Genomic DNA, 14,684 nt, shown 5'->3' with positions numbered 1-14,684 from the left:
CAGAGTAGATGACAGAGTACAGCAACTTGCAATGGGCCTGGTGTACAAGATACACTACACCACTATGATACCCAAGTACCTGTCAAAATACTTTATAAACGTTAAGGATGTCCATAATTACAACACCAGAGGCAGTGCCACAGATCACGTTCAACCCAGAGTCAACTCAAAGAAAGGGTCGAACTCGTTCTTCTGCTACACCACAAAAATGTGGAATGCCTTACCGAAGGCCATAAAGGAGTGTGGATCACTAGCATCCTTTAAAATTGCCCTAAAAAACCACTTACAGGCAGCAGCCGTTCACAACTGGTAAAAACCTAGCCCAACCCTACCCTCCCTGCCCCTTCCTTGTATATACTGTACATACTGATTGTTTAGACTTACTGTTACCTGCCCCTTCCTTGTATATATTGTATATACTGTACTTACTGATTGTATAGACCTACTGTTTTCTTTTTTTCTTTACATATCTACTGCATAGTACTGTGTTCTATTTGTCTGTCATTCAATGTTATATGAGATACTTTAATGGTTTCCTGTTGAAATAAGCTTAGTCTTTTCATGGATCTCCTTTTAGTAGACCTTGTACCAGTGAACTGTACCGTCATGAATCTGTACATTTTCCTATGCAAACTTCTAATAAAGCCTTCAATCAATCAATCAGTCACACTCTGTGGCAGTAGTCAGGGGATATCTTCAGAAATAGTGTCAAATCCTGGAATAAATTCCTTACCAAAAAGTTTCTTGACCAATGTGTTTGTAAAGGTGTATAGTAACACATGTCACAAAGACTGAAATTCAGTTTCCCTAGGAAAATCTTTGACAGCTAGGGTAATTCTGGGTCTCATTCACTCACTATACACTATACTATAGGGGAAAAAAATCACTCCCAAAAAATATGCTTTAAGTGGGATGTGAGGGGTCTAACTAGGTGTTTTTAATTATTCTGAATCCATTGCAAGCATTTGTTTTGCACAAAAAAATATTAATTGGGCTAAAAACAGCCCATAAAATTATGGTTTAGTGATGAGTCATCACTTTTCACAGTGGTATGGGGGTCCATTTCTAGCCCAAGGAATGTTTTTGGTGCAAAACAAATGCTTGCAATGCATTCAGAATAATTAAAAACACCTAGTGTAGTAAAAAAAAAATAGTTATAATTTATGGCTACGTCTGATCATGTCATGGTCCACTAGTGTTCCATGGACCACACGTTGAGAAAGAGTTCACTCAATGACCTGGTGACCTATACAGTAAGTTGTAGCTGACAGCAGTTGTTACTAAGGAGGTCAAGTATTTCCACAGAAAAGGGAGTTAGAATCTAAGGTGTGTAATAAGGTGTGTCTGCTCACTCATACATAAATTACAATTTACAGTATTATCAGGCTGGATTAAGAAATAAAAAAATATATCTAAAAAAAACACTCAATCACACTCTCTGCTCACTAGCATAATATTTCAGTCATTATTTAAGAACATGTGTCCATGAACGATTGGTTGAGAATCTATAAAGGGTTATGTGTATTTTAGTTCTAATAACTATTACCATACATGGTTATTAGCTGACTTACTATAATGCATTATGGATGCATAGCAAGTGTTACCATCCCGGGTTCACAATCAGTTGAAAACCCCTGCCCTACTGTGCAAACAAGAAGTTATTTCTCTCACAGACAAGCACAGTGTTATCTTATAGGGGCGGAGAAAAGATCTTCCAACAACTCTCTGAAATATTAGGAAGGGTTCAGGGCTGGCTGTTCCTCTGTCCAGTTAAAAAGCTGAGGTGTATGCAGAAAGCAATGCTTGTCTGTCGCAGCAGACACACAGCCCTGCGTGGGCCTTGAGAAAAATGACATGAGACGTGAGACTCCACTATAGACAAGAAGAGACAGACATGGACCACCAGGGACATGCTGGTCCCCTGATTCAGCCCGGGGAAAAGAGTTGGAGAGGCCCTCATTGCGCGCTATAGAGAGAGATCTCTCTCTATAGCGCTGCTGCTACTCAAAGATTTGCCATTGCAGGTCATGACAAGTGACAAGCCAGTGGGCCAATTACTGTACATGAGTTATATTTCGTCGTTGTCGGGTGGAAACCTTGTATGTCCAAAACCGTTTGTTTTGTATTTATCATTTTAAAACTGATTTAAACTAGTGAAAACAGCCGATCTACAAGCACACAACGCCTCGCACCGCGAGGCGTTGTGTGCTTGTAGATCGGCTGTTTTCACTACTTTTGTGCAACGGCCTTGTATAATGAAGCAGGGCTTTGCTTTGCGAAGAAATGTATGAATTTGAAACTTAGAGATACAAGGTTTCTGCCCAACAGTGACGATTTACTTTGTTGGCCGCCCAGCCCCCAAAATGGAACGAAGGCCGACATTTTATTTTTCTTTTTTTCCTAATGGCCGGCCTGGACTGGCCGGGAATGAACCGGCCATTCGGGAGTTGTCCCGCTTTTCCCAATGGCCAGCACGTCCCTGTGGACCACCACCCGTTAATCATGTCATGGAAAACAGTCACACAATGACCTGGTGACCTAAGTTGTAGCTGACAGCAGTTGTTACTGGGAAGTGTTAGAATCTCCAAGTGATAGCAGATTTCATCATTATTAGGAAATGTGCTCATGTACGGTAATAGGGTGCGTCTGCTCACTCATACATAAGTTACAAAACAGTACTGTATATCAGGCTGGATTAGGGTATTCACGAATAGTGATTTTTTATATTCCAATTATTCGACCTAAAAGTATTCGAATAGTCGAATATTCGACAGGACAGGCCAAACAGTCAAATATTAAGTAAGCAAGAGGCGAACATTGTGAAAATAGCCGATCTACATAGTATGTAGATCGGCTATTTTCACAATATTTATCTGCGGAACCGAGTCACATTTAATGTAATACCTACAATTCCAAGTGCTTCCAAGGGTGGGGGTCCCCAGTTCAAATATGTTTATTTTGGGGGTCGCGGCCTAAAAAGGTTTGAGAACCCCTGGTATAGAGCATTAACAAATTCATCCACCAGGGGCATTGACAACTCATTTGTATGACTTCCTATCTAGCCAAGTTTTATAAACTATATATTTTCTAAAGAGAAAAAACAATAAAAACAATTAAATAAGCGAATATTCCACTTCGGTGAACAACGTTGAATAGTGACTTTGATATTCAAATATTCGAATATTTGGTGAATGCCCTAGGCTGGATTAAGTAATCCTAAAAAAAAGAACACTTTGGAGAATGTCAGTGTGTGTAACACGGTCCTGCCAGGTGATGCCAAGGATGCGTTGAAGGCATCTGATAGGCAGTCCAGGCTTCTGACCCATATAGCAGTGTAGACAGACACACACACTGCCCTGGTAACGGCGACTTTTGTTGGTGTTCTTATAGGTGGTTAACCTGACTTGCGTCAGATGGTGGCAGTAGTGCGTAGGCTACCGCTCTACTTTACCATCTGAGATCTCTCGGTGGGAGTTGATAACGCTCGTAAAGCCCCGGGCCGGACCAATCAGCGGCAGCTACGGGCGGGCTCTGAGTGGCTCTGAGCCAATGGAGTCTGATTGCAGACCACGTGGATGCAGACAGGCCAATATGAGTGGTTGGAGTTGGCACTCCCAGACTGTGACAGAGAGAAGGCCACATCCAATCACCTGCTAAAGAATTTCAAAAAATGGCCCGCCCCTTACATCGAGTCTGCCCGAGAGATCTCAGATGGTAAAGTAGAGCGGTAGCCTACGCACTACTGCCACCATCTGACGCAAGTCAGGTTAATAGGTGGTTGTTTTCAGAGAGCGCAGTCTGCCAAAGGCATAAGAGGCTTGATTGATACAGGCCTGGATGTCATCATCAGTTTGGCAGGAGGGCGTCGGTCAGTATGCTGCCGAGGCAGCAGAACAACCTTGAGGGGAGTGCCGCTGATGATGAAAGGGTGGAGATCTCTCTTGCGTCATGATCTCTGTTTTGTGGATGTTGAGACCTAGTGAGTAAACAGCAAAATAACAGCAAAATAATCATATTTGATCTGGGGACCCCCCCCAAAATAATCATATTTGAACTGTCGTAAAGGGTCAGGAGTTAGTTGTCTTGTCTGCCTATAAAAAGACCTTCTCTGTGCCAGTGTGAGCAGTGCTATCCAACAAGTGCATAGAGAACACAGACATCCTCTTGAAGGCTTCTTGACCTGGACACTTCTGCAGTCAGCGACAACTAACGCCAGAAACATCAGATCTCTGGAATCCACCATGGACAAGAAGCTGACCCATCTCCAGGCTGCAGTGGACTCGCTGGCCAAGCAGAATATTGGTAATTAAGCTCTGCCAATCATATGACTTGATTTAATTGTCTTCTTGATTGCGACCGTCAGGTCGCACTTACTATCAAAACCTCCACCGGCTGTCTGTCTGTCTGTCTGTCTGTCTGTCTGTCTGTCTGTCCGTCCGTCCGTCCGTCCGTCCGTCTGTCACACGTCACATTATACAGTCACAGTATATACTAGTAAGACACCCAAGGGTGGAATGCGACCTCAGGGTGACATGCAACCTCGCCCTAAAGGGCGAGGTCGCGCCAATTCTCATCAGGCCTGTTGGTTTTCACGCTCCAGTGCGGCGTTCATGCGCTGCAAGTCAATGGCAGACTTGGCAGTCAGACAGACAGCCATTGACTCCGGCCTAACAATGGCTACTTTCTATGACGGTAGTCTCATATGACATGCTGGACTGGACTATCTCCATATATAGTGTTATCCACATTTCGTGTAGCTGCCCTGTACAGGAAGTGATGTCACAACTCGCTGACATCACACTGACATCACAGAGGCTTCGGAAGGACGGTCACGAGGCTTCGGACACTCAAGCGACACGATTCTTCAGAGTATATGCGACCTTCGGTCGCAACAATTATACTTTTGCCCTGCTCATATCTCCGCAACCGTTGCCCCGATCCATGCCAAATTTTGCACACACACTCCTTGCCTGCCAAACTACAACCTCATCACCCCCATCAATTCTCACATGGCCCTCGTCTAGCGCCACCATGAGGCCCATTCTTGCAAAACACACTTTTGGACACTGCTCCTAAAATGTTTGCCCTAAAATCACGCAAATCGGTACACAGTATGTCTACACTCATCTCATCAACATGGATATGTCCCATTTAGCGCCACCTTCAGGCCGATTTTTTAACACACATTTTTGGACACTGCTCCTACACATTTGGCCCTAAAATCATGCAAATTGCTACACAGTATGTCTACACTGATGTCATCAACATGGATCTGTCCCATTTAGCGTCACCTTCAGGCTGATTTTTTAACACACATTTTTGGACACTACTCCTACACATTTGCCCCTAAAATCATGCAAATTGCTACACACTTGCTCTACACTGATGTCATCAACATGGATCTGTCCCATTTAGCGCCACCTTCAGGCCGATTTTTAAAAACACATTTTTGGACACTACTCCTACAGATTTTGCCCTAAAATCACGCAAATCGCTACACAGTATGTCTACACTCATGTCATCAAAATCGATTTGTCCCATATAGCGCCACCATCAGGCCGATTTTTTCAAACACATTTTTGGACACTGTTCCTACAGATTTTGCCCTAAAATCACGCAAATCGGTACACAGTATGTCTACACTCATCTCATCAACATGGATCAGTTCCATATAGCGCCACCATCAGGCCGCTTTTTACAAACACATTTTTGGACACTTCTCCTACACATTTTGGCCTAAAATCACGCTGCGACCTGCTTATCTCCCGATTAGGGAGTCTTACTGGTAACAATAATGACTTGATTTAATTGTCTTCTTGTAACAATTCTGATTGGAGTTCCCCATATGTTATGACCCCCTCTGGGGTAGGGGTGAAACATATAATGATGGAGGACAACAGCTTTTCAAAAATGAATTTGTCTTTTTGTTGAACAATATGATCTGACATCCACCATTCAATTCAATACCTCTGAAATGTCAGTGATAAAATGTGGCAGGGTATTATCATTTTTATCTTAGTTTTAATGCTAAGCTGTAGATCATTTTGTGCGTACTGTGCACAAAACACAAAGCATTCAGCAACGCCTTTTTACTGGATATGTCTTATGTGTCCACAGATCTCACGTCACAACTGACCACCTTGAAGAGAGATGGTAAGTTAAGAGTGTTGCCTTGTTACACATAATTAAACAAAATCCTTGGAGCATAGGTCTCCGCCAGGCCAGGTATAGTCGGGGGATATCTTTAGAAATAGTGTCAAATCCTGGAATAAATTCCTTACCAAAACATTTCTTCACCAATGTGTTTGTAAAGGTGTCTAGTAACACATCTCACAAAGACTGAAATTCAGTTTCCCTAGGAAAATCTTTGACAGCTAGGGTAATTCTGGGTCTCATTCACTCACTATACAATACTATAGGGGAAAAAAATCACTCCCAAAAAATATGCTTTAAGTGGGATGTGAGGGGTCTAACTAGGTGTTTTTAATTATTCTGAATCCATTGCAAGCATTTGTTTTGCACCAAAAACATTCCTTGAGCTAGAAATGGACCCCCATACCACTGTGAAAAGTGATGACTCATCACTAAACCATCATTTTATGGGCTGTTTTTAGCCCAATGAATGTTTTTTTGTGCAAAACAAATGCTTGCAATGGATTCAGAATAATTAAAAACACGTCCCACTTAAAGCATATTTTTTGGGAGTGATTTTTTCCCCCTATAGTATAGTGTATAGTGAGTGAATGAGACCCAGAATTACCCTAGCTGTCAAAGATTTTCCTAGGGAAACTGAATTTCAGTCTTTGTGAGATGTGTTACTAGACACCTTTACAAACACATTGGTGAAGAAATGTTTTGGTAAGGAATTTATTCCAGGACTTTTTAAGATATCGCCCGACTATCAAGGTAGGAGGAAACTTGTTGTCACACACTAGACATAAAAACAACTCAAATGCGCTGTAATGTCCACAACATTAAATGTATTGTCAACAGCATACTTGCACACATTAAGCTTTGTTCCTTTGGTATGATTTTATTTTATTTGGAGCCTTGGAGGGGTCCTTTTCTTTCTGTCATTCATTTGCACAGTGAACACAGAGCTTGTAATCTGTCCCCATCTGCTGGTGGACGGAGGTACTGGTTGTCACCTCCCTCCCTGCAGTGTCACAGGAGCACCACTCAGTGCAGAACAAAACAGACTATATGAACTCCTTAAACCCCCATTTAGACCCAACGTAGCCGATCTACAAGTACACAACGCATCGCATCCGCAGCGTGTTGTGGGCTTGTATATCAGCTATGTTCAGCACGGGACACCGTTGTACGATAAAGCCTAAATCAGCCAGTGTTGTGATGACTACCCGTGCTGCTCACAGCCAAAGCCTGAAATTACAGTCATCACAGACAATAACATGTCTGTACCGTCACAGCTCCGCTGATGCTAAACTGGAAGACATTTCTGCTATTAAACCACTAAGAACGGCAACGCATCATTGTCAGATTTAGATTTGAACCCCTTTAACCATATTTTATACCTTTGCTATTAAAAAATAGCAGATCTACAAGCTCATAGCGTGTCACTTCCTGCCACGCCACAAGCTTGTAGATTTTCTTCTTTTTTTTATATTTTTTGGGGGCTTTTATGCCTTTATTGATAGGACAGTTTAGACTGACAGGAAATGGGGAGAGACACGCAGCAAAGGTCGTCAGGAACGGGATTCGAACGTGCAAAACACGCTGTCAGACATCAGAGGCATGCTGCGCCCGGACCGGTAGACTAGCGGGCCGACCCGTAGATCTTTTTTTTTTTTTTCATGAAATCATGAAGATGTGTGCAAATCTTTGAATATGCCTATTATAGGCCTATCTATTTTCTTTTAAAGCGAACATTTTAACTAAAATCTTTGCTTCTGGGGGGTCCCTGGAACAACATATTTTGAGATGGGAGTCTTCAGCCAAATATAATTTTGGGGGTCCTTGACATGAAAAGGTTTGAGAACCACTGATCATAATAGAAACATGTGTTATTCAAGAAACAGAAAACAGGATTTAGAAGGCATTTTGTAGAATCGCGCCTCACGGTCTAAGAACGGGTACACATTATTGTGTATCATTATTTTATGCTTTAACTATTGAAAAATAGCAGATATACAAGCTCACAGCGCGGCTTTTGAAAAATCGTGAAAATCTGAATTTTGACCCGATTCTATGAGTGTCTTTTGAATCCCTCTAAGATTTTTTGGAAAAACCTATGTTTCTATGTCAGCAATCTGGCCGGCCATCGTCAAAGAAAAGGTCCTTTTCACTTAACTGGAGCTCAGTTAGTCTGTTCTTGAGAGACTACCATGTCAGTGGTTCTCAAACCTTTTCATGTGAAGGACCCCCAAAATGATATGTATTTGGCCACGGACCCCCATCTCAAAATATGTAGTTCCAGAGACCACCCAGAAGCAAAATTTTAGTTACAAACGTTCGCTTTGAAAATACATAATATTCAAAGATTTGCACACATTTTCACGACTTTTACCAAAAATAGCAGATCTACAAGCTCGCAGCGCGGCACTCGGTGCCGCGCTGTGAGCTTGTATGTCTGCTATTTTTCACTGGTTAGAGCATTCAATAATTCTAGGTCTAACTGGGTTAAAGTATATTGAGGGCTGTGAATCATGCGTGTCTCTGTATTTAATGTGAATAGCGTTTACCTGGCTCCTCTATGACAGGCCTGTAAGAGCCCTGTGAGTCCGCACCGCAGCGGTTTGGGACCATTTATACACCTCAGTGTCAGGGTGTCCCGAATAATGGAAAGTGACAATACCACAGTGAATGGGCGCTTAGCTGGACACGCCGCGCTGCGCCTCGCCACACACAGCGTCAATGTGTTCCAAGTATGACTTGTGTAGTCCCGTTTAAATCATTTTGGGGGCTTTAGTTGTGCTCCTCCAAAAATAACACGTCTAATGGTGACGTGTTTATGACATAGTCAGGAGAACTCAGGGACCGGTGCTGGCTCACAATAGATTATAATTAATGCTGTACACCTTTTCATACATGACAACATAAACATGGACTCCGTGTTTATTTCCTGTTGCGTGGTGTTTCCCTAGCAATGCTGTTCACCTGACAAAGTCTATTATGGGAAATATTAATAAGGTTTAGCGCTGTGTAGCAACCAGAGAGGCAGAAAAGCTTATGCTTCTGTTTATTTTTTTTATCATAGTCAAGCTGATTTAACCTCTTAAATCCTATATACTTTATATCAGGGGGTCTTTAACGTTTTCAGGCCAAGGACCCCTTAGTCGAGACTCGAGAGAGAGATGAAGCAGGGACCCCCACAACCTGTTCATAGATTCCATATAGTTTCATGGTTTGACCGCACAATCATCAGTGTATTTTGGATTCATGTCAATTTGTGTTTTCAGATATTTAACCACTTGAAGCATCAATACTTAACAAACTTGACCTTTCACTCTGTACTTAGTCTGCTCTTTTTCCCCTCTACACCAAAGCTCTTTGCGGGAAATAGCCGATCTGTATGGCTAATGTTCTCAGAATAGTGGTGAATAGTAGACACTAGTGGTTAATATATAAAAAAGAAAAAAAAAGGATCACACAAAAATCTGGAGGCCCCCCTGTAGTAACTCTGAGGACCCCTCAGGACACCTGTCTTAAATCCTATATACTTTATATTGACCGGGGTCCCCCAGCGGTCTATACTTGATCCTTCACTCCTTTTCCTCTCAACACCAAATGTCTTTGGTAAAAACAGTTGATCTATGAATTCTTATGTGGTAAATGGTAAATGGACTGCATACTGCTTCTGTCCAAAGTGCCTTACAAATTGATTTCACATTCACATGCACGTTCACACACAGATGGCAGAGGAAACCATGCAAGGCACCACCAACCTGCTCATCAGGAGCAACCAGGGGTTCGGTCAGTGCATGTCTTGCTCAAGGCAGTGATGTTACTAGGTTTTCAATGTAATGGGTCCTGGGACCCACAGGTGGTCATTCAAATGGGTCCCAGAAAAGTTTTATGAGTCCTCAATACAATGTTTTCGAGCGCTGTGAGCTTGTAGATCGGCTATTTTCTAAATGTTTGCCTATTTCTTATATTTATTTTACAATTTGGCTAATGTTTGAACTTAGAACTAGGATTTCTAAATACACTAGGCTACAGACACCCATTTAATTATATTTATATCACGAGGACCCCAATTTATATTAAATGTTAAAATACTAGAGTACAAATGGAACAGGTCCATTTGGTTCCATTTGTTCACCGAGTTACAGACCCATAAAGTTCTATTTGGTTCCTAACTATCATTTATCTGGGGACCCCCTGGAACTCCCTCAAGGACCCAGGACCCCACTTTGAGAACCACTAGTGAAAATAGTTTTTAGCTGTTCCAGGTTTAACTGATAATAAATCTTTACAGTGTTTATCTTACACAATACATTAAAAAACGAATTAAACTATCTAAACTAATATAGCAACTTAAGTAGAAGAAGTAAATTATTTTAACACTCCAATGGAGGCGAATCCCCGGGACCCCAGGACCATGACATGAATGAGTCCCTGTGCGACTTGAATGAGTTTTTGATGCGGGATGCGCACTTAATGACATCACTGTCAAGGACACTTCGTACCTTCGCATTTCAAGACAGCTGCTCTCCTGAGCCACACTACTGTCAACTTGCCTCAAATAGGGTGCTAAGGGTTCATGTGGTTAAAGATTTATCACACCATTTCTGGCTAACACTGGATTCTTGTTTGTTTTCTAAAGTTATTCCCTAGTCTTGGCTATGTTTTCTGCTTAGTGATGTTTTGCCAAAGGCCACTGTTAAAGGTCATTGTATGCAAGCGGCTCTTTCAACTGAGGAATCCAAATATGGTCTCCATTTCCAGCGCTGTACGTGTCTCCACTTGAACCTTATTTATCAGTGGAAGATTCTTAATACTTATCAGTGTTAATTAATCACAGTGGGATGATGATGATGATGATGGGGTGAATGTGCTGACTCTGTTTTTTCCATCATCGCCCGCACGTATCGCTGTCTCAGGGTGTGGTCACTTACTCTCTCTCTCTATCCACCCACATTAAGACCAGTTCAAGCTACCGAGGGTTTTATAGCCATAAACTATTATGGCTTTGTATTTATGACATAATAAATTATGAACCCGTTTACGCTACTACTATAATGTACTGTAAAAGCAGAGGTCCACCCTCGACGGTAGCGGTGCCAACATGGCACATAACAATACTGCTTCAAACTCACTGACCCTCTGGGCAAACATTAACTTATAATCATTTGATGTTATAGTAACTCTCACATGGGTACGTTAAGGTCAGCTTTATTATCCCTGATAAGAATGCGGGTGGTCAAGTTACTGAAATACACAAAACGCTCAACAACAAATACTAAAATATACACATAATGCACATTCCCCTGACACGCACGTGTGCACACACACAGAAACACAAGCATACACATAATGCACATTCCCCTGACACGCACACGCACGTACGCACACACACAAAAACACAAGCATTGCATGTGTGCATGTTTGTGTAGCCATACTTTATGGCAGGGGTCTTCAACGTTTTCAGGCCAAGGACCCTTAATTGAGAGAGAGATGAAGCAGGGACCCACCACAACCATTTCATAGATTCCATATAGTTTCATTGTTTGACAGCACAATCATCAGTGTATTTTGGATTCATGTCAATGTGTGTTTTCACATATATACCACTTGAGCCGTCATTACCTAATAAACTTGACTTTTTACTATGTACTTAGTCTGCTCTTTTTCCCCTCTACATCAAACCTCTTTGCCGAAAATAGCTGATCTACAAGCTCACAGCGCCTTGCAGCGCGAGGCGTTGTGAGCTTGTAGATCGGCTATTTTTGGCTAAAGTTCTCAGAATATGGACGCTAGGGTTCAAGTGGTTAATATAAAAAAGGCAAAAAAAAAAAAGGTTTCTACCTCAGAAAAGATTTGGAGGACCCCCTGTAGTAACTCTAAGGACCCCCTAGGGCAGGGGTGGGCAACTTTGATGATGGTGAGGGCCACTATATTTCCACCTTCACTCCAGAGGGCCACATTGCTACGTCCTACTTTGTCATTCTAGTATCTCATACAAACAAAGCTTCTTTTGAATTGGAATCCTGGAATAATTGTTTTGTTATTTTTGAATTGGAATCCTGAAATGTAACATTTTGATTTAATTTCAAACGCATTTAGTTAACTTTATGAACCTAAATACAAATACATTGGACATAAAAAAAACACATTTTAATACTACTATAGTAGTCATTAAGCTACTAATATAGACTGACGGAATTAAAGCAGGTCAAGTTTTGGAAGTGTAACAGCTGAAATCAACAATATATCAGTATTCAGGTATTAACCTGTGGGCCGCATTAAGTGAAGGTGAGGGCCGCATGTGGCCCCCGGGCCGCCAGTTGCCCATGTTTGCCCTAGGGGTACCGGACCCCCTGTTGAAGACCCTTGCTTTATGGCATAGGAAAGCATAATGCCGATACGAATTGTAATACTGTGTGTTGGCTGTCAAAGTGAGAATTGTTTGTCAAAGAGAGAACAGAGAGTTTGAGTTCATGGTTCTCTGACAAGTCTCCTCTCATCTTCCACCGTGTGTCTCCTCAGAATTCTCTCCACACTTTCAGACTTGTAACAAAGACACATTTGTACTGTGACTGATATGGTGACAGCCTCAGCCTCTTGAACTATGATGAACAGATATGGACCAGGGAGAGCATCTGTCAATCGCTGTCTTTCCTAAAAGAGAGTGATGTTGGTTGGCTTTCATAGCGATCCTCTCTCCTCTCCCCTCGCTCCTGCCACAGCTGCCACAGGGCACTAGTTTGGCATCCTGGAAGATGCCAACATTGATTTTATTTATAATAAGGCAAACCAAAGAAGTTTTTCTTGAACCAAGCCGTCACACAGAAGGCTAACACAGCCACAGGGATGCCGTGTGATGCCGTCCCTAAAACCCTGTGGACAACGCTCCACACAGGGACGTGCGAAGAATGTTAGAGAGGCAATCAGGGCTGACGTTTCTAAAAGGGCCTTTTGGTGGAAATATCGAAGCTGTGAGCTTGGAGGTCGGCTATTTTCGGAGAGTGATACCACACTGAACTATAAGCATAATCAAGTCAATAGATGAGGCTTAACAGCATTTCATGCAGAGAGGGCAATTCTTTCAACATAAGATACTGCATTCAAGTTCAGGAGAGTTTGGGTAAGTCAATTCTCTTGAATGCTGCCATCAGGTATAGCATGGTAAGAGGGGGCATTTGCATTTCTTTCACCACAGCAAAAACTGCATTCATGTTCTGGAGAGGGCACTTTTTACAGACGGAAAAAGGGGCAGGGAGCTCCAGCCCCCTTTGATGTCAGTGTGCCTGGCTCCACATGTCCAAGACTCTTTTCCCTCCTGGCTCCCACACTGTAGAATAAGCTGCTCATTGCAATCAGACCTGCAGGCTCACTCCAAATGTACCTGAACAGCCACCTCTTCAGACTTTAGCCCTTCTTGATGCTAGTTACAGTAGTGTACATGCAGGTAACACATACAGTATGGTTGTTCTGATATTTTGTATTTCTTAGATTCGTTTTTTCCTTTACCACAAATGTAAGAATGTTATTTAGATATCATGTTGTTTAGACAGATGCTGTTCAGTGTTTACCTGATAACCAAGTTTCTTCGAAGGCCTATACATTGTTCTCTCTGCACTCTGTGTTTGTGACTATTTTACACCGTGTGGTTCATTGACTCCAGCTCATGCTTACTCTGTATTATTCCAATTTCACACTTCACTCAAGAGCATCTGCTAAATGCCTGATTTTGTAGGCATTCAGTCTACAAAATTGAGGCTATGATCCATGTGTAGATGGATGTGACACGGCTTTCATTTCTTGGTGACAGGTGACAATAACAACACTGATGAGGGGTTAACTGTACAGCAGCCTACAGTATATGTCTTTATGTTCCCTTGTTTTTGACTGAGCTTATACTGCCGCTGTAAACCAATCAAATGACCCATTAGCGATAATAAAGCTTTGGCTTACCTTACCTTACCTCACACTTACTGACACACACGTGTGTGTGTGTGTGTGTGCGCGCGCGCACACACACACACACACGCACACACACACACACACACACACACACACACACACACACACACACACACACACACACACACACACACACACACACACACACACACACACACACACACACACACACACTCCCTCTAGCCTCACGCTGACACACATACTAATATAGCATCAAATAAATACTTCAATATGCAGTGGTGCCTGGCTACAGTACCTGCTCCCTGATAAACAGAATCATAATGAACTCATGAATACATATTGCACCATGAAGTTATTGCATAAGGATCCTCATTGCACATCGGCAGCCCCGACCAAAATACCACCAAGAGCCCGTGTTTAGCGCTGCCCTGTTCATTTGACACTTCAATTGCTGCCGAAGGAACAATTACAGGTTTAATACTAAACCTGTCTGTGTCTTATTTATTTCCTCATGCAGAAGAATCCTCCTCTTTGTCCCGGTGGTATTAGTTGGCTTCATTACCTGTTGTACGGAGGTTTAGTCGTTATAATTATACAGTAATAATTACTGATGATGC

At 42.2% G+C, this 14,684-nt stretch overlaps 1 protein-coding gene across 1 annotated transcript in view; it reads left to right on the top strand.

Annotated features, from left to right (window-relative positions):
- Nucleotides 1-14,684, top strand: part of LOC308285700 (chymotrypsin-like elastase family member 3B) — a gene marked incomplete at both ends in the record, with an annotated part of 39,188 nt that overhangs the window by 10,947 nt on the left and 13,557 nt on the right. Inside the window, one exon of the mRNA XM_080726546.1 lies at nucleotides 4,197-4,302. Coding sequence (XP_080582672.1) covers nucleotides 4,197-4,302 — 106 coding nt within the window. The remainder of the gene's footprint in view (nucleotides 1-4,196; nucleotides 4,303-14,684) is intronic.

The sequence above is a fragment of the Nannobrachium achirus genome, assembly GCF_963921795.1.
Source record: "Nannobrachium achirus genome assembly, chromosome: 1".
NCBI classification, from domain to species: domain Eukaryota; kingdom Metazoa; phylum Chordata; class Actinopteri; order Myctophiformes; family Myctophidae; genus Nannobrachium; species Nannobrachium achirus.
The sequence above is the reverse complement of the archived record's forward strand: the minus strand, read 5'-3'. Positions and strand labels throughout refer to the sequence as shown.